The 20,394-nt window shown below is 39.1% G+C and overlaps 3 gene segments (V, D, J or C); all 3 read right to left on the bottom strand.

The window, feature by feature from the left end:
- Positions 1-2,845: 2,845 nt before the first annotated feature.
- Positions 2,846-3,421, bottom strand: LOC111139529. The segment is given in 2 exon segments: positions 2,846-3,222; positions 3,370-3,421. Coding segments are annotated over 2 exon segments (429 nt in total).
- A 3,805-nt stretch (positions 3,422-7,226) lies between these two features.
- Positions 7,227-7,889, bottom strand: LOC111139522. The segment is given in 2 exon segments: positions 7,227-7,652; positions 7,838-7,889. Coding segments are annotated over 2 exon segments (478 nt in total).
- A 9,534-nt stretch (positions 7,890-17,423) lies between these two features.
- On the bottom strand, positions 17,424-17,963 carry LOC111139515. The segment is given in 2 exon segments: positions 17,424-17,758; positions 17,882-17,963. Coding segments are annotated over 2 exon segments (381 nt in total).
- Between the last annotated feature and the right edge of the window lie 2,431 nt (positions 17,964-20,394).

Here is a 20,394-nt window from a genome sequence, read left to right as displayed (position 1 = left end):
GATGTGGGACTCGATCCCAGGACACTGGGATCATGACCTGAGCCGAAGGCAGCTGCTTAACCAACTGAGCCACCCAGGCGTCCCCATATTAGAGATCTTAAACTGAGGTTGTCTACAGAATCAGCAGAAGCCAGAGATGAGTGTATATGGAAGATCCAGCCTGTGAATTCCCCATGGAGGGAAGTAAGAACACGCGAGTGACATCTGTCTCCCCAAGCTCTGGAGGATGCTGCCAAAGAGAACCATCATCTAGACCCATCCAGAATACTGAGGTGTACTGCTCACTGGGGAGTGGGGTGCTCCCAGCAGAACAGCACCCAGGGCTCTTGAGGGGTAGTACCCAAGATGGTCCCTACAAACCATGGCACAGCCTTCATTAGGAATCTGCCCATGACCCACTGGAGATGGCCTCCTGCAGACCCCCACAAATGGCCCATGAGCACACACAACACTCAGTCCCTCACCCACACATCATCCCATCCATCCCACTGGCCTCCCACCAGTGCACACAGGATGACAACAGCAGTGAGCTTTTGTAAGCGGCTAGTGAGCATGCGCAGAGAGCAGCCCCACTCTCTCGGATTGGGAAAAATCACACAAGTTCAGTCAGCACCGTCCTAGAGAAAGCAAACAAAAGGGAGACTCTCGGCACCCAGTCTGGCTTCACAGGGTCAAGAGAAGGCCTAAAAGTTTATACTACCTTGTCCCAGGATGTAGGAAACAAATATACCAAACATGATGAAGGTTTAAACTGGAAGGTGTCTGGATCTGAGACTCAGTGCACACTCAGGCTAAAACGCTTGTTATCTTCCACTGCATCAATTCTCACCTCAGTCTGATCAAGCATTCAAACCTGTGGGAACTGCACCCTCTGTCTTGCTTCTAATTGATTTAAGAGGAAACAAATGAATAATATAGAAGTATGCTTCCTTCTGACTCCATTATCAGGCTTGGAGGAAAGGCACTGACCAGGAGTCGTCTTCCTTCTACTGCACAGGAGCTGGTGGTATTAGGAGGGAAAGAATCAAGCCCATTGACGTGTTGGGCTACAGTTTTAACCTCTTTTGGTCAGATGTGATAAGCTGAATTTAATCTGGGGACTTCCCCAGTAAGAGAAAGCCAGTTACCAAATACCTAGCAACCATAGCTCAGCTAAAAGGAACCACTGTCACCCTACCAATTACCAATTATATCCATCGTTAGTTAGGAAGACTTGGAGGGACCTTGAAAGGACCCTGCCCTTGAGCATGGGTAGGGGTAGGAATGAGAGAATTAAATATTTACTCAGTTTGTTTTATTCCATTGATTTCTTTGCAAATATAGATTTTTAAAAAAATATATGTTATGGTTAGTAATGTTTAATTCAGTCGAACATGAACATGTGGGGGGAGGTTGGTAGCACGTCATCTCTACATTAGCCATTAGTCCAAATGCCTTTGTGCAATCTACTAATAGTAAGGCGGTTGACACATGCTTACAAAAATTTTCCCATATATCTCAGAAAGAAAGGCTTTCATTATGATAACAAAAAATTACAAGTTCAAGAACAAATTGAATAATCTTCTAACCGCAGAACATCATTAAGAGAGATATAAAAATGGAAAGAAACATTATGTATTCAAACAATCAAATAATCACATACACTTTAAAGACTTCTATTTTTTGCAAATTTATTTATAAATATATTTCAAACAGAAAGCTTAACTTAAAATTATGAGTCAGTAATAGAATTGTCCTTTCCTTCTTTTGTTATCATCTATTGATAATCAATTATGTGGGAAAGTTTTCCTAGGTACTGAAAATATAGAAATGAATGAAATACAAAATTCTGTGTCCTAAATTGTATGAGAGAGTTATTGTGAACAGATACATACAGAATTGTGTAAATGAGAACAGATTTCTGAGCTTTATCTGAAGCTCACATTGTCAGATCACTCCCTATCTAAATTTCCCTTAAACACACAAATAGTACTTACCCCCTGTGTGCTTGGAAAAACTGGGGCACAATTTTTGAACAAGACATTAATCAAAGCACATAGAAATGGTGGTCAAGGGGTGCCTGGGTGGCACAGTAAACCAGGCAGCTGACTTCAGGTCGTGTCATGATCTCAGGTTCCCAGGATCCTGCTCCAAGCTGAGAGAGGAATCTGTTTCTCCCTTTCCCTGTGCCCCTCCTTCCACTCATACTTGTACTCTATTTTTTTCTCTCTCTCTCAAATAAACACATAAAATCTTTTTAAGAAAAAGAAATGGCTGTAAAATATTGCCCCAAATACAGAGGAACAAAATTGATTTGAAAGTGTAATTAATTAAAATATACCACAGAGCTATATTAAAGCACATGTTAAATGAAAACTTTAAAAAAGTAGGTTTAAGAAAAGCAGATGTTTGAGGGAAAGACTTGATGAAGTGTGGAATAATCAAATCAAAATACATAAAGTGAAAAAAATCATGATCCTAATTATAATAAGAATTTTTAGCCTAAAAGGAATATTAGCAATATTATGTGATTACAGAATTATCACTTTCATATTTGCACTTTCTGTATTTCTCTATTTGACATGTAATGTTTTAGAATTGAAAAATTATAAATTTTACTGTGAAACACAGTATTAAGTAGCCATCCATAATGACTGTATTACTGGTTATTTGTAGGAGAGGAGTCTGAATAGCAAATATGAAGTCATCCTGAAAACCTGAATTTCAAAATAAAACATTATTAAATCACTTCAAGAATCCAAACACAAGAATCACCCAACAAAATGTTTTCACGCTGTCTGGGTCATCTCCATCTTAATAGTCTAACATGTTAGCTTCCACCTACAGACAAACAACAGCACAAAACCTATACTCGAAGGTCTGTGTCAGAAGACAGGGGCTTCCCTAGTCCCAGGTTTGAGTGCAGGCAGCAGGTGCTTGGGAAACAATGTGTGCTTGCTGCGCAGAAGTACACAGCTGAGTCTTCAGGCTGGGTGTCTCTGATGTGCAGGGAGAAACGTTTGGCCGTCTTATTCAATGAGAGAGTGAGTCTTTGGTCTTCTTTTGTGGCCACGGTTGAACGAATGTCTATAAGGAGCTGGGGACCATTCCCAAGTTCTTGCTTATACCAGGGGAAGTAACTTGAGGCACTATCTGAATAACTGCAGTTGATAACAGAGCTGCTTCCCTCCTGGACACTCAGGGTAGAAGGATGCTGCTCCACATTCTCTCCCTGGCTAAACCCTGTGCAGAAAGAAAAGGTGAGAGAAAGGAGAAGAGATTCCAGGTTATTGTGCTTCAGAATTCTCTTTTTCTACACTAAGTGGAGGAAACTTGAGTAAAGCCAGTCTCGACTTCTGAAGAATATCCACTAATATACTCTAAACTCACAATTCAGTTGCAGCCACGAGAACATGATTAAAGCTCCCATGGATGTCTTCATGGTTCCTCCCAGTTAAGCTCAGGTTCAGAATTGCAGCCTCCAGCCAGCTCAGCACCTTCTCTTATCAGGCCGTCCCTTCTTTCCTCTAACAGAGGACTTTCCCACATTGTGTACCAACCAATAAGAAAAAGGCTCTGCTTCTGCCATAGTCTAGTCCATCAGATGCACTAAAATGAACCCTCTATGTGGTCTGCATCAGCACAGGTGCACTGCCATCTTGTGGTCACATCTCTGTGAATTCGCTGGGGAAATGTTCTCTTAGCCTGTGCCTCTGAGGGACTCACATGCATTAAGGCAGCAATCGGTCAAGGAAATTATATCTTAGATCAGGGATGAACTGTACAGTAAGAACATGGAGATCAAGGTTTACATGCCTGCACACTGCTGAGTCACTGTTAGTAATTTGGAAAGAGGTAGATGCTATTGCTATTTATTCAGTGATGAGCCTGGTGTACATGTTTAAACTCAGGAAAGAATCAAGATTCAGTCTCTTAAACAAAGAAAATGGAAACACTTCCCTTTCTGCCAAACCTATTGTCCTCATTTGTCTGTTAAAGAGAAAAAACATTTGTAAAAGGAACATGGAAGCCAAAGATTAGAGTAAGAGAGAGAAGGTCACTTGATATTTCAAATGCCTCTTTTTTCAGACTATTCCTCCTCTGGTCTTGCTCCAGACCTTGAGATTCCCAGAGAGTTGACTGTACCAACAGTCAAAATGTTTAATGTCAAAGAGGAAGTGAGGAAACCCACTTTCTTTCTCGCCTGACTCATTCAGTACCTAATTGTTTCCTACTGTTGTCTTGGTTACAGTCTCTGATGTGTAAATGAAGTTGGACTCAAGAATTTCTAAGGGCACTTACAGCTTTAAATTTCTTTTGTACTATATAACAAAGCAAATATTTGTTGATGACTGGTGGTGTGCGCTATGGATAAGTGTCAGAGTGGGTGAAATTGCCTGCATTATGGAACTCCAAGACTATTTTCACAGCCACAGGTGACCGAGTATGTCTGAGGTTAATCTTAGCCAATGGCGGAGGCATCTTCAGAAGCAGAGATACAGTCCTCAGGATGAAATCCTATCAGGATTTTCATTTCTTCTATAAGATCAATAATGTATCAAGGAGAGTTAAATCCATATGAAAATGTAATAAAATAGGATTTATTCACTGAGTGAAAGTTCTTCACAGGCAGTGATATCAGGGGGCTTCATGGCTGAGCCATGTGAAGGCCGGATATTCTTCTGGAGATGTAATATATATATATATATATATATATATATATATATATATATATATATATATATATATATATATATATATATATTTTATATATCCTACAGAAAAAAGAAAGAATGTTGGCAGTTGAGGCAGCCTAGAGGGGGTAAATGAGCTTACTAATACAGAAAGAGAGAAGCACTTTTTAAGACAGCTTAATTTCTTTTTGGATTCTGGCTTTCTCCTTGAAACTTTACTTTGGAGTTTCCTTATTTCCAGCCATGGATATCTACACAATTTTTGAGATCATTCCAAAATGAAAACTTGGGAACATCTTTCAAAAAGCAAGGAAAAATTCTCATTAGTTAATGTTTCTAGAGGAATCATTTATTAAAAATGCTTTAACTCTTCATACATATTAGTTTCATGTCTCTCAATTTAATTTTTTAAAGACTCTTATTTTCAACCATCTTAACCAGGTTCAAAGAAAAACAAGGCTGATGTACTGGGTATCCAATGCAACTCCTGCAGCCACACAGGTATAGCCTCTCCTATTATCAACCTCTCCTGGACAATTTTCACAGTGAAGGAGCCAATGCTGCCAGGTCATATCACCCAAAGCCCAGAGTTTATCTAGGGTTCACTCCAGCTATTGTGCATTCTATGGGTGTGAACAAATGTAAGTAAGTATCCACCATTATAGTATCACAGAGACTAGGCTCACTACACTAAGTATTCTCTGTGCTCTTCATCCCTGCTGCTCCGTTCAACCTTTGACAACCACAATCTTTTACTCCCTCCATAGTTTTGCCTTTTCCAAAAAATCATGGGATCAGAATCATACCCTACCTAGCCTTTGCAGATCAGCTGTATTCACTTAGTAAAATGCATACAGGTTTCCCCTATCTCTTCATGGCTTCATGGCTCATTTCTTTTTAGCAGCAAATCATATTCCATTGTTTGGATGTACCACCATTTATTAATTTATTCACTTATTGAAAGACATGCAACTTACCTCAAGGTTTTGGCAATTATGAATAAAATTGCTATAAAACACCTGTGTACAAATTTGTGTGGACATAATTTTTAAAACCCTTTGGGAAAATACTCAGGAAATTCATTGCTGCATCATACGGTAAGAGTATGTTTAGTCCCATAAGAAACTGCCAAACTGCTTTTTTGAAATGTCCAGGTATACACTTTCAATCTGTAGTAATTTTCCAACAATATTTACTACACCCTTGGCTGCATGTCAAAGCCCCAGCTAGTCCAAAGCAGGCACAGACACCACAGGTGGCACCGTCAACTGCTCAGCTCACACACAGCCTGCTGTGACCCAAAAGCTGAGCCTGCATGTGTTCCCGCCTGTGTCCTGGTGCCGCATGTACCTCTCTGCTCAGGCACTTGTTCCTCCCACTTATAGGACTCACTTATAAAAGACAAGCATAAAGGTAAAACTAGTATTAATTTCAAGACAGTGAAGGCACAGCATCAAACCAAGGTCAGGGTTCCTTGGGAGATTTGGGGGGCTGTGTAACTGCACAGGTCCCATGCTCAAGAAACTGAGTTTCCTCCCTGCTTCAGGGAATCTGCCCATTTACCTTCATCTGAATTTTCAGGGGCACAGGCTTTCCTATCAATGCCCTTTTCTCAACATAAAAGCCAGTGCAGGCTGGAATCCCATTTTTGCTGGAATCTTTCTGCATGTAAGTTTCAACTTTGGGTCCGGGTCAGCAGTCTTTGTCTCTGGTTACAAGAGGGAAGGGTTCTTTTAGGGTAATCCTGAAAGCTGTCTTCTCCCTTTCCCAGACTGGGAATAATGTTATAAAATCATGAGTAATAAATTCATGCAAAATGCAAGGAAGAGCAATGATTTTCACGGAACAGAATGAAAATTTTCATAAGCTCGTCCACACAAGGTGCTATTTAGAAATGACTTAAATACATACTTCTGTCAGTGATATGTTAACATATTGTAAAACTGATCAATGGAAATCATTAAGATTTTGTGATTCTAAAATGTCTTCTATATCAGGTACTCAGAGGATAAGCTCTTATGTCACCTCAGATTCACTAACTTTTGGAATAATAAGAGCTCCACTAAAGCACTTATGCTCTAAAACTCATTTATTCTCACATGAAATGAAAGTACTTATTTACAGGGTATTACCTTACTAAAAAAAAAAAATATGTAATTAGATAAGTAGAGTGCCTGACCCTCAATAAAATTATTTTGTTTTATTTTATTTTATTTGTATTTTCAAGGGGAAGATGGTGAATACAGACTGAGAAAACATTACACATGTTCTCATTACTCTCCTTTGATAGTAAAACATTTATAGGTAACTAAAAATTTTAGTCAACTCTCTAATTGTTGATGACCATCTACTTTTTCAAGCTTCTCCCATTTGGCTATTTACAAATAATTTATATGCTAGCTGCCAGAACATCTGTCTTCCCAGGGTAATGGATATGGGCATCTCTGTCACTTGCTCCAATGGTCCCATGGTAGAACTTTTTACCTACAAAGGGCTTTTTGGAAGAAAAACGGCAAGAACAGCAAGTGAAATGAGAGCACTGGTAGGTCTAATTTAGAAGGAAAAAAAATGCTGTAACATAAGTCTAAAAATATGCGAAGGCTGCTGTGGGGGCAAAGGCCCACCCCAGGGAGAGGCGGGGGCTGCAGGCGCAGCTGCAGTTTGGGTGCAGGCTGCAGATCACAGGGGAGCACTGTGCCTCCCCCGCACACAGGTAGGTGGCTGAGTCTTCCAGTCGGGAGGCCGTGATATGGAGGGTGCTGGACTGTTCCTTAGTATTCACTGTGCAGGTTAACCTTCCACTCTGCTTCATCCCCGAAAATATGTAAAACAATGAGGTGAAGCTGCCGCCCCCGGGATTCTGTCGGAACCACTGCACTCTGTTCACTGTGCTAGAAAAATTGCACTTGAGAGTAGAGCTGGCTCCCTCCTGGAGGCTTAGGTCTGAAGGGCTCTGCTTCACCGTCATCCCTCTCACCCCTGTGTGGAAAGGGAAAAACACAAATGATATGACTGGGGAGTCACCGGTGCCATTTTCAAACCTGTAAAATATCCAAAGAACCCAATCCCAATGATGTAGGACCTTCTAGGAGTTCTCTGTCAGCTCACTCCCCTCACCACTGGGCTGTGGACTCCACCCAATACCCATGAGGAATGCAACTCACAGCAAACATGGACCCACAGAAGCCCCAGCAGAGCTCCCCAGTCTGTCTTCATGTTTCTTTTTCAATGGCTATATTAGGAATACTCCAGTCCGCAGAGGGTAGAGTCCAGGGTCCAGAAAGAAATGTGTTCTTACCCTCAATCCCTTCCAACAGACCACTGAGCACCAATCACACCTCAGCTCTGTCATTCACAGAACTCCAGACTCCACCCACAGTGACACAGTAGCAGTGCACAGTAATCTCTCCAAAAGTGTGCTTGCCAGCAAGGCAGAGAGGTAGGTGCCATATTTCCAATAAAGGAAGATATAAGGGATTTTTCTGAAAACACTTTATGTAAGATTTATGGGTTAGCATGTGAGGAAAGCTGAATGATCCTTCTAGAAGTGTCAGCATCTCAAAGGAGGTTACATAGAACCTTGAAGACTCATAGGGAGGAGACACTCCATTCCCCAAACTGCATACTTAGACAATGTGAGAATTCAGCTATGTATAAATACAGACAAAGGAAAACTATCTGGTAGCATGCATTGTGTATTGCAGAAGTAACTACAATTTCTTGAAGTCAGGAGAGTTCTAGAAACCAAAACAGGCAGCCAACATCCGCATAAAAAATGATTCCAACCAGAATTTTGTTGGTGAAAAATACATTTCTGCATAATGCCCCCTCTGATTTAATTTCCACCTCTCCACCTCTCCTGTGCTACTGGTGGATACTCTTTCACCCACATAGCTGAGGTGGGCCAAGTCACATGTTGCTGGTCAAAGTCAATATTGATCTCTTCCTTTCCTTCTATTTTTGTTCCTTTTTTTTTTCTTTTTTCTTCTTGTTCCCTCCACTCTGAGCAGAGATATATAAAAAGGTAGGATATCGGGGATTTTGAAATAATTTCAATGCCAGTAGGTTTAGGAGCTTTTATTCATAACAACCGATACCAGGTAACAGAATGTTTTCTGTCTCATTTCCTTGGTCACAAGGTCCAGAACTATCCTTATCCTGTCACCTGTCTCTAAGAATTATCTCTATAATGGATTTCTAGAGACATGGCCTACAGATGTCTGAAGTTGATATGCAATGGCAGAACTGAAAACCTTAGATGAGCTTTACACAGACCTGGTCCCCACTCTCTCCCCACCTTTCCTATCTATAATTGGACTGGTTCACATGATTTCTGTTCTCTCTGTAATTGTTCAAACTTGGACCACCAGGAGGTCTTTGCTTCTTGTTAGGCCTAGAGTGCCCCCTAGAGGACTGAAGGGGTCAACTAAGATGCCTTCAGACCAAGCAACTCCTCCGACACAGATCCCCAGGCCTATTCATTCCAATCTTCCTGATGAAGGAAATGCAGATGGTCAGAGTTGAAGATAATTGCTTAGATTGAATGAGGATTACAAGTAAACCTAAACCTACTTTTAATGTGGACTTTTAAAGAAAATTGTATCAGAAAATAATTCGGTAAATCTCATTTTGTGCTATTTATTTGATTTCTTTACTGCAGTTCAAAAGAAATCCACAAATATTCCTTGAACTTTTAGTTTCATTGGGGTAGTTTACTAGATTTCAGAATATATAAAGAGTAATGGAATATTACTCAGCCATATAAAAGAATGAAATTTTGCCACTTGGCTTAACATGGTCAGAGCTAAAGAGTACAATAATGAGGGAAAATGAGGAAAATAATGCAGTTGGAGGAAGACTAGTACCATATGATTTCACTCCTGTGGAATTTAAGAAACAAGCCAAACAAGATAAAGGGAAAAAATAAGACAGAGTGAGATAAAGGAAGAACAAACTCTTAAATAAACAGAACACAGTGATGGTTACCAGAAGGGAGAGGGCTGGGCATTGGTTAAATAGGTGAGGAGATGAAGAAGTGCCTTTGTCCTGATGAGCACCAGGTGATCTGTGGAAGTGTTGAAAGAAAACAGCCAAGAAAGGTGAGCAGATGGGATGGGATTTTCCTGCTGCTTCTGTGTGGAAAGACTAAGCCCTTTCCTCACCTGCTAAACCCACCACACCCACAGGAGAGATCCCAAGGAAGGTCAGTCTTGTGGAATCAGTCAAAGCTATCTAAGAAAACACCTCGTTAGCGAACTAAGGTTACTCCTGCAAAGGGAAGATCTAAAGAAGAAAAGAAGAGATTAAAACATTTAATATTCCAGTAGAAAAGAGAACAGAGAAGAAAACTGGGAGAGATGAAATATCAAGAATAAATTGAGATTTGCAGAAAAGGATGAAAGTAAAATTAAGCAAATTTCACATCTTGATAGAGCAGGATAAAAACAAGTGTGAGTAGCAGCCTCTACACATTCTTCAGTGGTCCCCCATATATCCATTCTTTCACAACTGGGAATGCTTTAAGAGCTATTGAAAGCACACATTGCTAATGCCTCTAAAAACCCATTAAGAGAAGTTGAGAAACCATCATCAAAATTGTCTATAATCATTCTCCGCATGAGAAATCAAGTGCAAATTTGAATCAAGGGAGACTTCGACTCTCTTGTTTATGCATATCACATTTATTTTAGTATCTTATTAAATGAAATGTATCACAAAAAGCAATCTTGGAGTCATACCCACACATAAAAATATCTTAATCATTTTAACAGCTTATCTTTAAATGCATGCTTTAGTGCATTGTTTCCTAAATTAAAGTGTTCCTTTGTCTTAGATATTCCCCCTAGGAATTATGTATATAGATCTAATATCCTAACAAAAGATCCCCACTAAATAACCTAATTTACAGATCAAGGAACTATTGAAAGAATAAAGTAAGTTCCAAGTCTAGAGAAGGAAGGAAATAACAAAAATTACAGCAGAAATAGCAAAACAATAGAAAAAGTCACAAACTAAGAGATATTTTTTGTTGTTAGTTTAAAAAGAGAGAGTACATGCAAGCTGGGGGAGGGAGAGGGAGAGAGAGAATATTAAACGGCTCCACATTCAGTCCAGAGCCTGACACAAGGATCAGTCTCACAATCCTGAGGTCATTACCTGAACCTAGATCAAGAGTTGAATGCTTAACCCACTGAGCCACCCAGGCAAGCCTAAAAGTTATTTTTCTGAAAAGGAAACATAAGAGAGAAGTTCCACAATATTGGTTTTAGCAATAATCAATGATGTGACATCAAAAGCAAAGGGAACAGAAGCAAAAACTAACAAGTGGGACCACATCAAACTAAAAAGCTCAGTACAACAAAGGAAACAGTCAGCAGCATCAAAAGTCATCCTACAGAGTGGAAGAAAATATTTGAAAACTACATATATATGATAAGTGGCTAATATCCAAACTATAAAAGGAACTCCTATAATAATAGTTTTTTAAAAATACTAATAAGCCAAATTTAAAAAATGGTCTAAGGACTAGATAGACATTTCTTCAAAGAAGATACTCAAATTGCCAACAAGTATGTGAGAAAATACTCAATGTCACTAATGATCAGGAAAATACGAATCAAAGTCCCAGTAAAATATCACCTCACAGAGTCATGTAAATATGTAAAAATGGGCCATCCCATTATATATTTCAGTATTTAAAATGTTGATACTAGCCACGACCTAAAGGTGGCAGAAAAAAGCACATACTTTAAACATGTGTAATTTTCTACTCCCTTTTAATGATGACTATCTCAATGTATTTGCCACTACATTTGCAACAAATTTTTGTATCATCCATATGTTATACATTAAACAATGATGACTATTATCAAAAATAGAAAATGACAGTGTTGTCAAGGATGTGAAGAGATTGGAACACTTGTGCATTCTTGGTGGGAATGCACAATGCTCTAACCATGGAAAACAATATAGGGGTTCTTCAAAAGTTGAAAACAGAACTAACATATGATCCAGTAATCCCACTCCTGGGTATATAATAATAAGAACTGAAATCAGGGGACACCTCTGTGACTCAGTCAGCTAGATGTTTGCCTTTGACTCAGGTCATGATCCCAGGATCCCTACTCAGTGGGGGGTCTACTTCTCCCAATGCCTGCTCCTCCCCCTGCTGTACTCTCCTTCTCTCTCTGACAATAAATAAATAAATAATAAATAAATAAAATCTTTTAAAAATAATTGAAATCAGAATCTTAAAGAGTTATTAAGCACTCCTATGCTCATTGCAGTACTGTTCACAATAGCCAAGATAGGGAAACAACTTGAATGCCCAACAACAGATGAATGGATAAAGAAAGTGTGCTATATACATAAGCAGAGTACTGTTCAGCCTTAAAAAGAAAAAGGAAAAGAAAATCCTACAATATGCAACCACATGGATGAATCTTGAGGATATTATGGTAACTGAAATAAGCCAGTTACAGGAAGACAAATAGTATGTGATTCCACTCTTAATGTGGTATCTAAAATATTCAAGTTTATAGAACCAAAGAGTGAATCAAAGAAAAGGTTTCCATAGGCTCTGCAGACAGGGTAAGAGGGAGTTATTAATCCAGCATATGAGAGATTACAGAGTTATTGTACAACATTGTACCCATAGCCAACAATCCCATATTGTACACTTAAAATTTTAAGAGGCTATATCTCATGGTAAGTGTTTGCTACACAATACAAATTACATTAAAAAAAAAAAAAAGACAGCACAGTCTCATCTGTTAGAATGGCCAAAATCCAAAATACTACCACCACCAAATGCTAGTGTCAGAAACTCAGAAATAGCCCAGGTCAATCCATGAATTTCACCAAAGTAGTAATTAATAATAAAAGTGTCATGTGCATATCTGAAAAGACAGTTCATGAAGTGGGAACACTCAAACCAAAATATGGAAAGAGGCTCAGGGGTATATTGCTAGAAAGCAGTCGATATAGTGAGAAGTCTGGGAGTGTCTACTCTTCACAGGCAGTATTGGTTATAATATCAGAATTCCTGTAAATGATGTCAGAAGCTGCTCAGTGGACACCTAATATCAAACTTAGGAAATAGTTCAAGTTTCACTTACGATTTCCAAAGGTACAGCAAAAAATGATTCAGGTCAAGGTAGTCTGCCAAAATAAATTAAATTAAGCTTTATTTGAAGGATTAAATTGATTTTGAAGTGATCTTTGCCCAGGGAATTTTCAAGGTTGATCTGTTTTGTTTTGTTTTGTTTTGTTTGTTTTTAATTTAATACCAGGAAGGACGTCCAGCAACAGGATACCTCATACGTGACTGACAGGAATGCACAATGGTACCACCACACTGGAACACAAGACTACCAGTTTCTTACTCAGTTAAACAGACTTCTACCAAATGATTGAGCAATGGCAGTCTTACATGTTTACCAAAATGGTTGGAAAACTCTTGCTTACACAAAAACTTGCACACAAATATTTATAGCAGCCTTGTTCATAATTGCCAAAAGATGGAAACAACCAAGATGTCCTTCAGTAGAAAAAAGGGTAAATAAACCATGGCATATCCAGATAAAGGAGTCTTCTTTTTTCTCAAAGTTGTATTTTTTAAATTTTTATTTAAATTCAATTTAATTAACATATACTGTAGTATTAGTCTCAGAGATAGAATTCAGTGATTTATCATTTGCGTATAATACCCAGTGCTCATTATTTCAAGTGCCTTCCTTAGTGCCCATCACCCAGTTCTGCCTCAACCCACCACCTCCCCTCCAGCAACCCTCAGTGTGTTCCCTGTAGTTAGGAGTCTCTTAGAGTTTGCCTCCCTCTCTTTTTTCCTCTTACTTTATTTTTCCTTCCCTTCCACTATGTTTGTCTGTTTTATTTCTTAAATTCCACATATGAGTGAAATCATATGGTTTTTGTCTTTATCTGACTGACTTGTTTCATTTAGCATAATACCCTCTAGCTCCCTCTACATCATTGCAAATCAGCAAGATTTCATTCTTTTTTATGGCTTAGTAATATTCGCGTGCGTGTGTGTGTGTGTGTGTGTGTGTGTGTGTGTATGCACGCGTGCATGTGCATGCCACATCTTCTTTATCCATTCACCTGTCCATGAACATCTGGGCTCTTTCCATAGTTTGGCTATTGTGGACCTTGCTGCTATAAACGGTGGGGTGCAGGTGCCCCTACGAATCACTATGTTTGTATCTTTTGGATAAATACCTGGTAAAGTAATTGCTGGGTCATAAGATAATTCTATTTTTAACTTTTTGAGGAAACTCCATACTATTTCCAGAGTGGCTGCAACAGTTTGCATTCCCACAACAACTTAAGAGGACATCCCTTTCTCTGCATCTTCACCAACATCTGTTGTTTCCTGACTTGTTAATTTTAGCCATTCTGACTGATGTGAGGTGGTGTCTCATTGTGCTGGTTTTTTAAAAATTAACATATAATGTATTATTTGTTTCAGGGGTACAGGCCAGTCTTACACAATTCACAGCACTCACCAGAGCACAACCCTCCCCAATGTCCATCACCTAGCCACCCTATCCTCCCCTCACCCCCCAGCAACCCTCAGTTTGTTTCCTGAGATTAAGAGTCTCTTATTATTTGTCTCCCTCCCCAGTCCTATCTTGTTTCATTTTTTCCCTCCCTTCCCCCCACGATGCCCACCCTGCCTTTCAAATTCCTTATATCAGAGAGATATGATAGTTGTCTTTCTCTGATTGACTTATTTTGCTTAGCATAATACCCTCTAGTTCCATCTGTGTTGTTGCAAATGGCATGATTTCATTTTTGATGGCTTCATAGTATTCCATTGTGTGTGTGTGTGTGTGTGTGTGTGTGTGTGTGTGTGTGTGTGATCTTCTTTATCAATTCATCTGTTGATGGACTTCTAAGTTCTTTCCATAGTTTGTCTTTTCATAGTTTGGCTATTGTGGATATTGCTCCTGTAAACATTGGGGTGCACATGCCCCTTCAAATCACTACATTTGTATTCTTAGGGTAAATACCCAGTAATGCGATTGCTGGGTTGTAGGGTAGCTCTATTTTCAACTTTTTGAGGAACCCCCATATTGTTTTCCAGAGTGGCTGCACCAGCTTGCATTCCCATCAAGAGTGTAGGAGGGTTCCCCTTTCTCCGCATCCTCGCCAACATCTGTCATTTCCTGACTTGTTAATTTTAGCCATTTTGACTGGTGTGAGGTGGTATCTCACTGTGGTTTTGATTTGTATTTCCCTGATGCCGAATGATGTTCAGCATTTTTTTTCATATGTCTGTTGGCTATTTGTATGTCTTCTTTGGAGAAATGTCCATTCGTCTGCCCATTTCTTGACTTTTTTTTTGTTTTTTTGGGTGTTTGAAAAGTTCTTTATAGATCAGATTTAAAAAATCTTATTCAGTGCTAAAAAGAAATGAGGTATCAAGCAATGGATAGACATGGAGGAAACTTACCTGCATATTTCTAAGTGAAAGAGGCCAATCTGAAAGGCTGCATTCTCATATGTGAAAATGTGACATTCTGGAAAAGGCAAAAGTATGGAGACAGTAAGAAGATCAGTGTTTGCCAGGGGATAGAGGGAGGAACTGAATAACTTATTTAAGGAAAGAAAGTTGAACTGGTGATCAAAAATTAAAAAGCTTACTAATACACAGATTTGGGGGAATTTATATATGAGCTCCTCTCAGTTCCTCAAAGACCAATGTCCAATTCCCTCTAGGTTAAGAAAGTGATCATTGCTTCTTATAATGGGCTATGGATGGATGGCTATTCTGTGAGTTATAAGTTTTCTCACTCAGTCCACTTATTTTACTTTCTTCACCCCCACTACCCTCAACACATGCACACAGGCACACAGAGCACACAAACGCAAGTACACATCAATGCTGGCAACACCATCTTCCTCAAATATCAAAAATTCTCTGGTGCTTCTTTTTCCTGACTCTTTCTGGAGGGCACAGCACACAATTACTTTCTTCTACACTAGGCCTGGTTTTCTTCTTCAGCTAGTCTTTCATGCAAGTTTGCTTTCTCCATATACAACACATTTTCTAGAATTGGCTGATGTCACCCTCTGCTAGTAGCTTTTTTCCTTGTTTCACTTTATGTTTGTGGCTTCCTGCCCTTTGCGATGTCTTTACTATCTTTTTAATAGAATTTTAGACAAATCAATAGATGAGCAATAATCTACCATGATTTTTTTAAAAAAAGACTTTAAGTAATCTCATAACACACTGTGGGGCTAGAACTTAGAACCTTGAGATCAAGAGTTGCAATTCTACTGATTGATCCAGCCAGGCATCCCTAGTCTACATTGTTTATCCAAATGTCAGGGAAATTCTTATTATATACCTTTTTGAATTGTTTAAAGTACATATTGACATGCATTTATACTTCTAGAGCTTTGAGAAAATTTATATTTTAAAGGATTAAATAAAAATTAATTTAAACCAAGAATATATCATTACTATATAAAGAAATGTATTAATATTTTGGTCATGGCTTATTCATAAAATATACTGATAAGGAGATAATAATTTAAAGATCTAAGGGCAACTGGCTGGCCCAGTTGGCTAAGCAACTGACTATTATCTAAGCGACTGACTATTAGTTTTGGCTCAGGTCATAATCTCAGGATGGTGAGATCAGCCCTTTGTCTGGCTCCAGGCTGAGCTCAGAATCTGCTTCAAATCAATTTCTCTCTCTCTGCTTTCCCCCCACCTCACCCCCCCGTCAATCTCCCTAGCTCTCTATGTTAAATAAATAATCTTAAAAATATTTTTAAAATAAGAAAGATTGCAACACTACTGGCAAATCTGGCAGTGTAATATGGACATTGTGTTTTCTATTATTCCTTACAAAACTGCACTTACTCCCATGCATTCTCCAATCCCATGATTTGTGGCCCTCTGTGAGAGGTTCCAAAGCAGGTGTTAGAGAAATCCATAGGATTTCCCTCCCGGTCTCACTTATCTATCTATATTGTTAGGAAACACTAGTGCAAGAGCATTTTCTCTCACCATATTTCCTGGGTACTGAGAACAATCTCACTTGAGTTCTTACGGTCAGATAGCCAACTGATCTAGTTAACTGTCCAGGACTTGAGCTAATTCCTCCACTCTGGTTCTGTCCCCACCCCTCCATGTTGAATATCAGCTTGTGTCTATCACCTGATTCACTAGGAAAACAAAAACAAAAACAAAAACAAAAGTACAGGGCAGAGGTCCTTGGCCTCTTTTCCTTGCTCGGGTACATGTGTTTCTCCACCTTTCTTCCCTTCCCTTCTTTCTCTACTAAAAGCTGGTTTGGGGCTGATTCTCTCCCATCACCTCTCTTGCCATACTCTGTCAGGAAGATACTAGGCAGAGGCCACCTTCTCAAGCACACTGTGTGTCTCTAAAAGTGTCATAGACACAGCAATACCCACCAGGATGCCATGAAAAACTTGTGGGGCTGGACCTTCACTGCAAGGATGAGCACAAGACCACTTTATTGTTATGTGGTTTTTACCTTAAATGAGTTACACCCTGATTGAGGAACTCTTGGCATCAAACTATACTCAATGTTCCTAAGGAAGAGCTGGTGTTGGGAAATGTTACTTCTGGTTCCTATGCTCTAGTTATTTGTATGATTTTGTACCAACCAGACACTGAGGGACAAACAACAACAGATTGCACTGGAACCAGAGTGGATCAGGCAAAGACACTCAGCATCCAGGACCCTGTTCTGCTCAGAGTTTGTGCTCAGCTCCCCCTGCAGTCCCTGTCACTGTGTCACTCAGGACACAGTAGTACACAGCTGAATCTGATGCTTGCACTGAGCCTTTCTCCAAGTGGAAGGATTTGGATTTGCTGTCCAAGGTAACTTCAAAACCTTTGTAGCTTTTCTTCTCCTGGTCTCTCGAGGAGCTCAAGAGGAGCTGTGGACCTTTACCGGGATACTGGACATACCAGAAAAGTGTGGGAAACACGGTTGTTGAATAAGTGCAGTTCACAGTCAGGGAAGCTTCTTCTAAGAGGGTCACTTGGCCTTCCGTTTGAGTCACCGAGTCTCCCTGGGTTTGTCCTGGGGAAAAAGAAAAGAGACCTGTCACCTTGTGTATAAAGCTACTTGATAAAATTATAGTTAAATGTTTTCTGATACAATGGAAGAAAAAAATCCAAAAATTTTAAGAGGCATTTTACTTACCAAGCATCAAGAGTACCACAGTCACGAAGCCTGGAGAGCACTTCATCTCTGGAGTGTCACCTAAAAAATGTTCTTCATCCTTAACATGAAGAAATGTTGGAGTGACAGAAAAATGATCAGTGGAAGCCCACATTTCACACAGGAAATGTGACTGTGGTAGGAAGCTGCACCCCCTGGTGGACAGGGACTAAAATGCATGCAAGTTGGCCAGAATCCTAGGTCCAGAATCCCAAGTCAGACATCTGTTTCAACCCTGACTTGATGAGGCACATGTCAGTCTTCAGGTGGCCCTGGGAAGTCTGAACAACAGCAAACCTGACTTCTCAGGTCTATTTTGTTCTTAAGACACTGACTGATATGGAAGTTCTTTAACATAGCATCCTAGGGCATTTCTGTAACAGGGAGGGTAATAAACTTCTTAAAGCATCTTACTACAGTTCTTCATATTCTCATGTGTCTATGTGGACCTGCCCAAAACACACTGACTGGCAGGAAAGGGATTGAGCTTGAACACAGAGAAAGGAATAGTAAGTCAAGTCATTGCTGAGTGGTTCTGTGTTTTTTGGCACTGTGCCCCAATATTTAGAACTGTGACTATCATTTTTTAAGTATTCACTGAATAATTTTTACATTAAACCAAAAAAAGAACAAATGGCTGTTACTTGATATATACCATATTTCTTTGTTTCTAAATTAGCAATTGCTAATATAATACTATTTTTAATAAAGCTTTCAGAAGAAATGCACACTATTTTATAGGCAAGCATTTATTAATCAAGTATTCCTGACTTTCAGAATTATTAAAAGGTAAAAAACAGGAATTCTAGACAAAAGAAACACCATACATGTAGTTGTCAATGATCTGAGACTGAATGATCTGAGATTCTTATATTGTCACTGTTTTAGTGACTCCAACATAAGGTGACTAGTGCATGTGAATCAAGCAACAAATACTCATGGTATACTCTTAGCAGGCTTTAGCTCAAAGATGCTTATTATCATCCATATGTCACATTTGGTTGCTGAACATTAATCAAATAATTTTTTGCACAAGGTAAGAAATCAGGATTATCAGCATAAAGTTCTGGAGAAGGACACATCTTCTATAAAGCCCTGTAACAGTTATCTCTAGACACATACAGAAACAGTTCAGGCTATTTCCTGGAGGCATCTCTGCACAGATTTAATGAGTCCGATCCAGCATGGGAACACTTACCCAGATGGAGAGTGAAGTAAGAAATTCAGTCCTGGGTACTATTTGGGTTCATGTATCCTTTCCCTCCACCTTCCAAATCACATTGTCAGAACCTGCCTCAAAGTTATACTAGAAAGGAATTTGGGACAAGCCACTACAAAATTCTATTCAGATATGCAGGGACATGCTAAATAGGTTGGGATGATGCTGGTTCAAAATAAACATTGTAGCTCATGATGCAGAAAGTCATTATCTAGAATTTAAAAGAAAACATTTCAGGCCAATGAAATCCTACAGGAGAAATATTTTCCATTTCGTGTCACACAAGAAGACTTGCACATTTAGGGAAGATAGTACTTGGTAAATTTAGATATTTAATGGCTTTATTTATACATAATTTGTATAACAATGAACTACCAAATTAAAGTGAACAATTCTTTTTTTTAAAGGAAGACTTTTATTTTTATTTTTTAAAAGATTTTTATTTATTTATTTGACAGAGACACAGTGAGAGAGGAAACACAAGCAGGGGGTGCTGCAGAGGGAGAGGGAGAAGCAGGCTTCCCACCTAGCAGGGAGCCAGATGCAGGGCTCCATCCCAGGACCCTGGGATCATGACCAGAGCTGAAGGCAGATGCTTAATGACTGAGCCACCCAGGCTCCCCATAAAGTGAACAATTCTATAAGATTTGACATATATATTTATCTGTGAAGCTATCACCACAATGGAGATAATGAACATATGCATTACCCCAAAAGTTTCCTCATGTCTCTTTGTAATCCTCTCAACCTTCTCCTACCCCCATTTCCAGGCAACACTTCTGTCACGAATTAGTTTGGGTATTTTATAATTTTATTAGATGAGATCATATGTGTTCTTTCGTCTGACTTCTTCTCAACCTAATTATTTTAAAAATTCTCACTGATCATAATTATCAGGACTTTTTTTTTTTTTCTGTGTGGTGTCGCATCATGTGCCTACAAAATAATTTGCCTATTCCCCTCTTGCTAACCATATTGGTTAGTCCCAGTGGAGCTTTTACAAATAAAATTACTGTGAACATTTGTATATAATATTTTTATAGAACTATGCTTTCCTATCTTTTGGGTCCATATCTGGGAGTAGAATGGCTAGATCATATAGTAGGTACATTTTTGACTTTGTTAAACCAGTTTGTTCTAGTAGCTGTTTTGTATATTCTCTTCCATTTTCTGCTCAGAGAGCCAGTTATGCTGGCTGTTAATAAAGATAATTTCACTTCTTCCTTTCCAAACTCTAGGGCTTTTGTTTCTTTCATGTGCTTTATTGCATCATCTG

Source organism: Enhydra lutris, unplaced genomic scaffold (genome assembly GCF_002288905.1).
Source record: "Enhydra lutris kenyoni isolate GAN:26980312 unplaced genomic scaffold, ASM228890v2 scaffoldscaffold4, whole genome shotgun sequence".
NCBI classification, from domain to species: Eukaryota; Metazoa; Chordata; class Mammalia; order Carnivora; family Mustelidae; genus Enhydra; species Enhydra lutris.
Note: the sequence above shows the minus strand (reverse complement) of the source record. Positions and strands in the feature narration are given on the sequence as shown.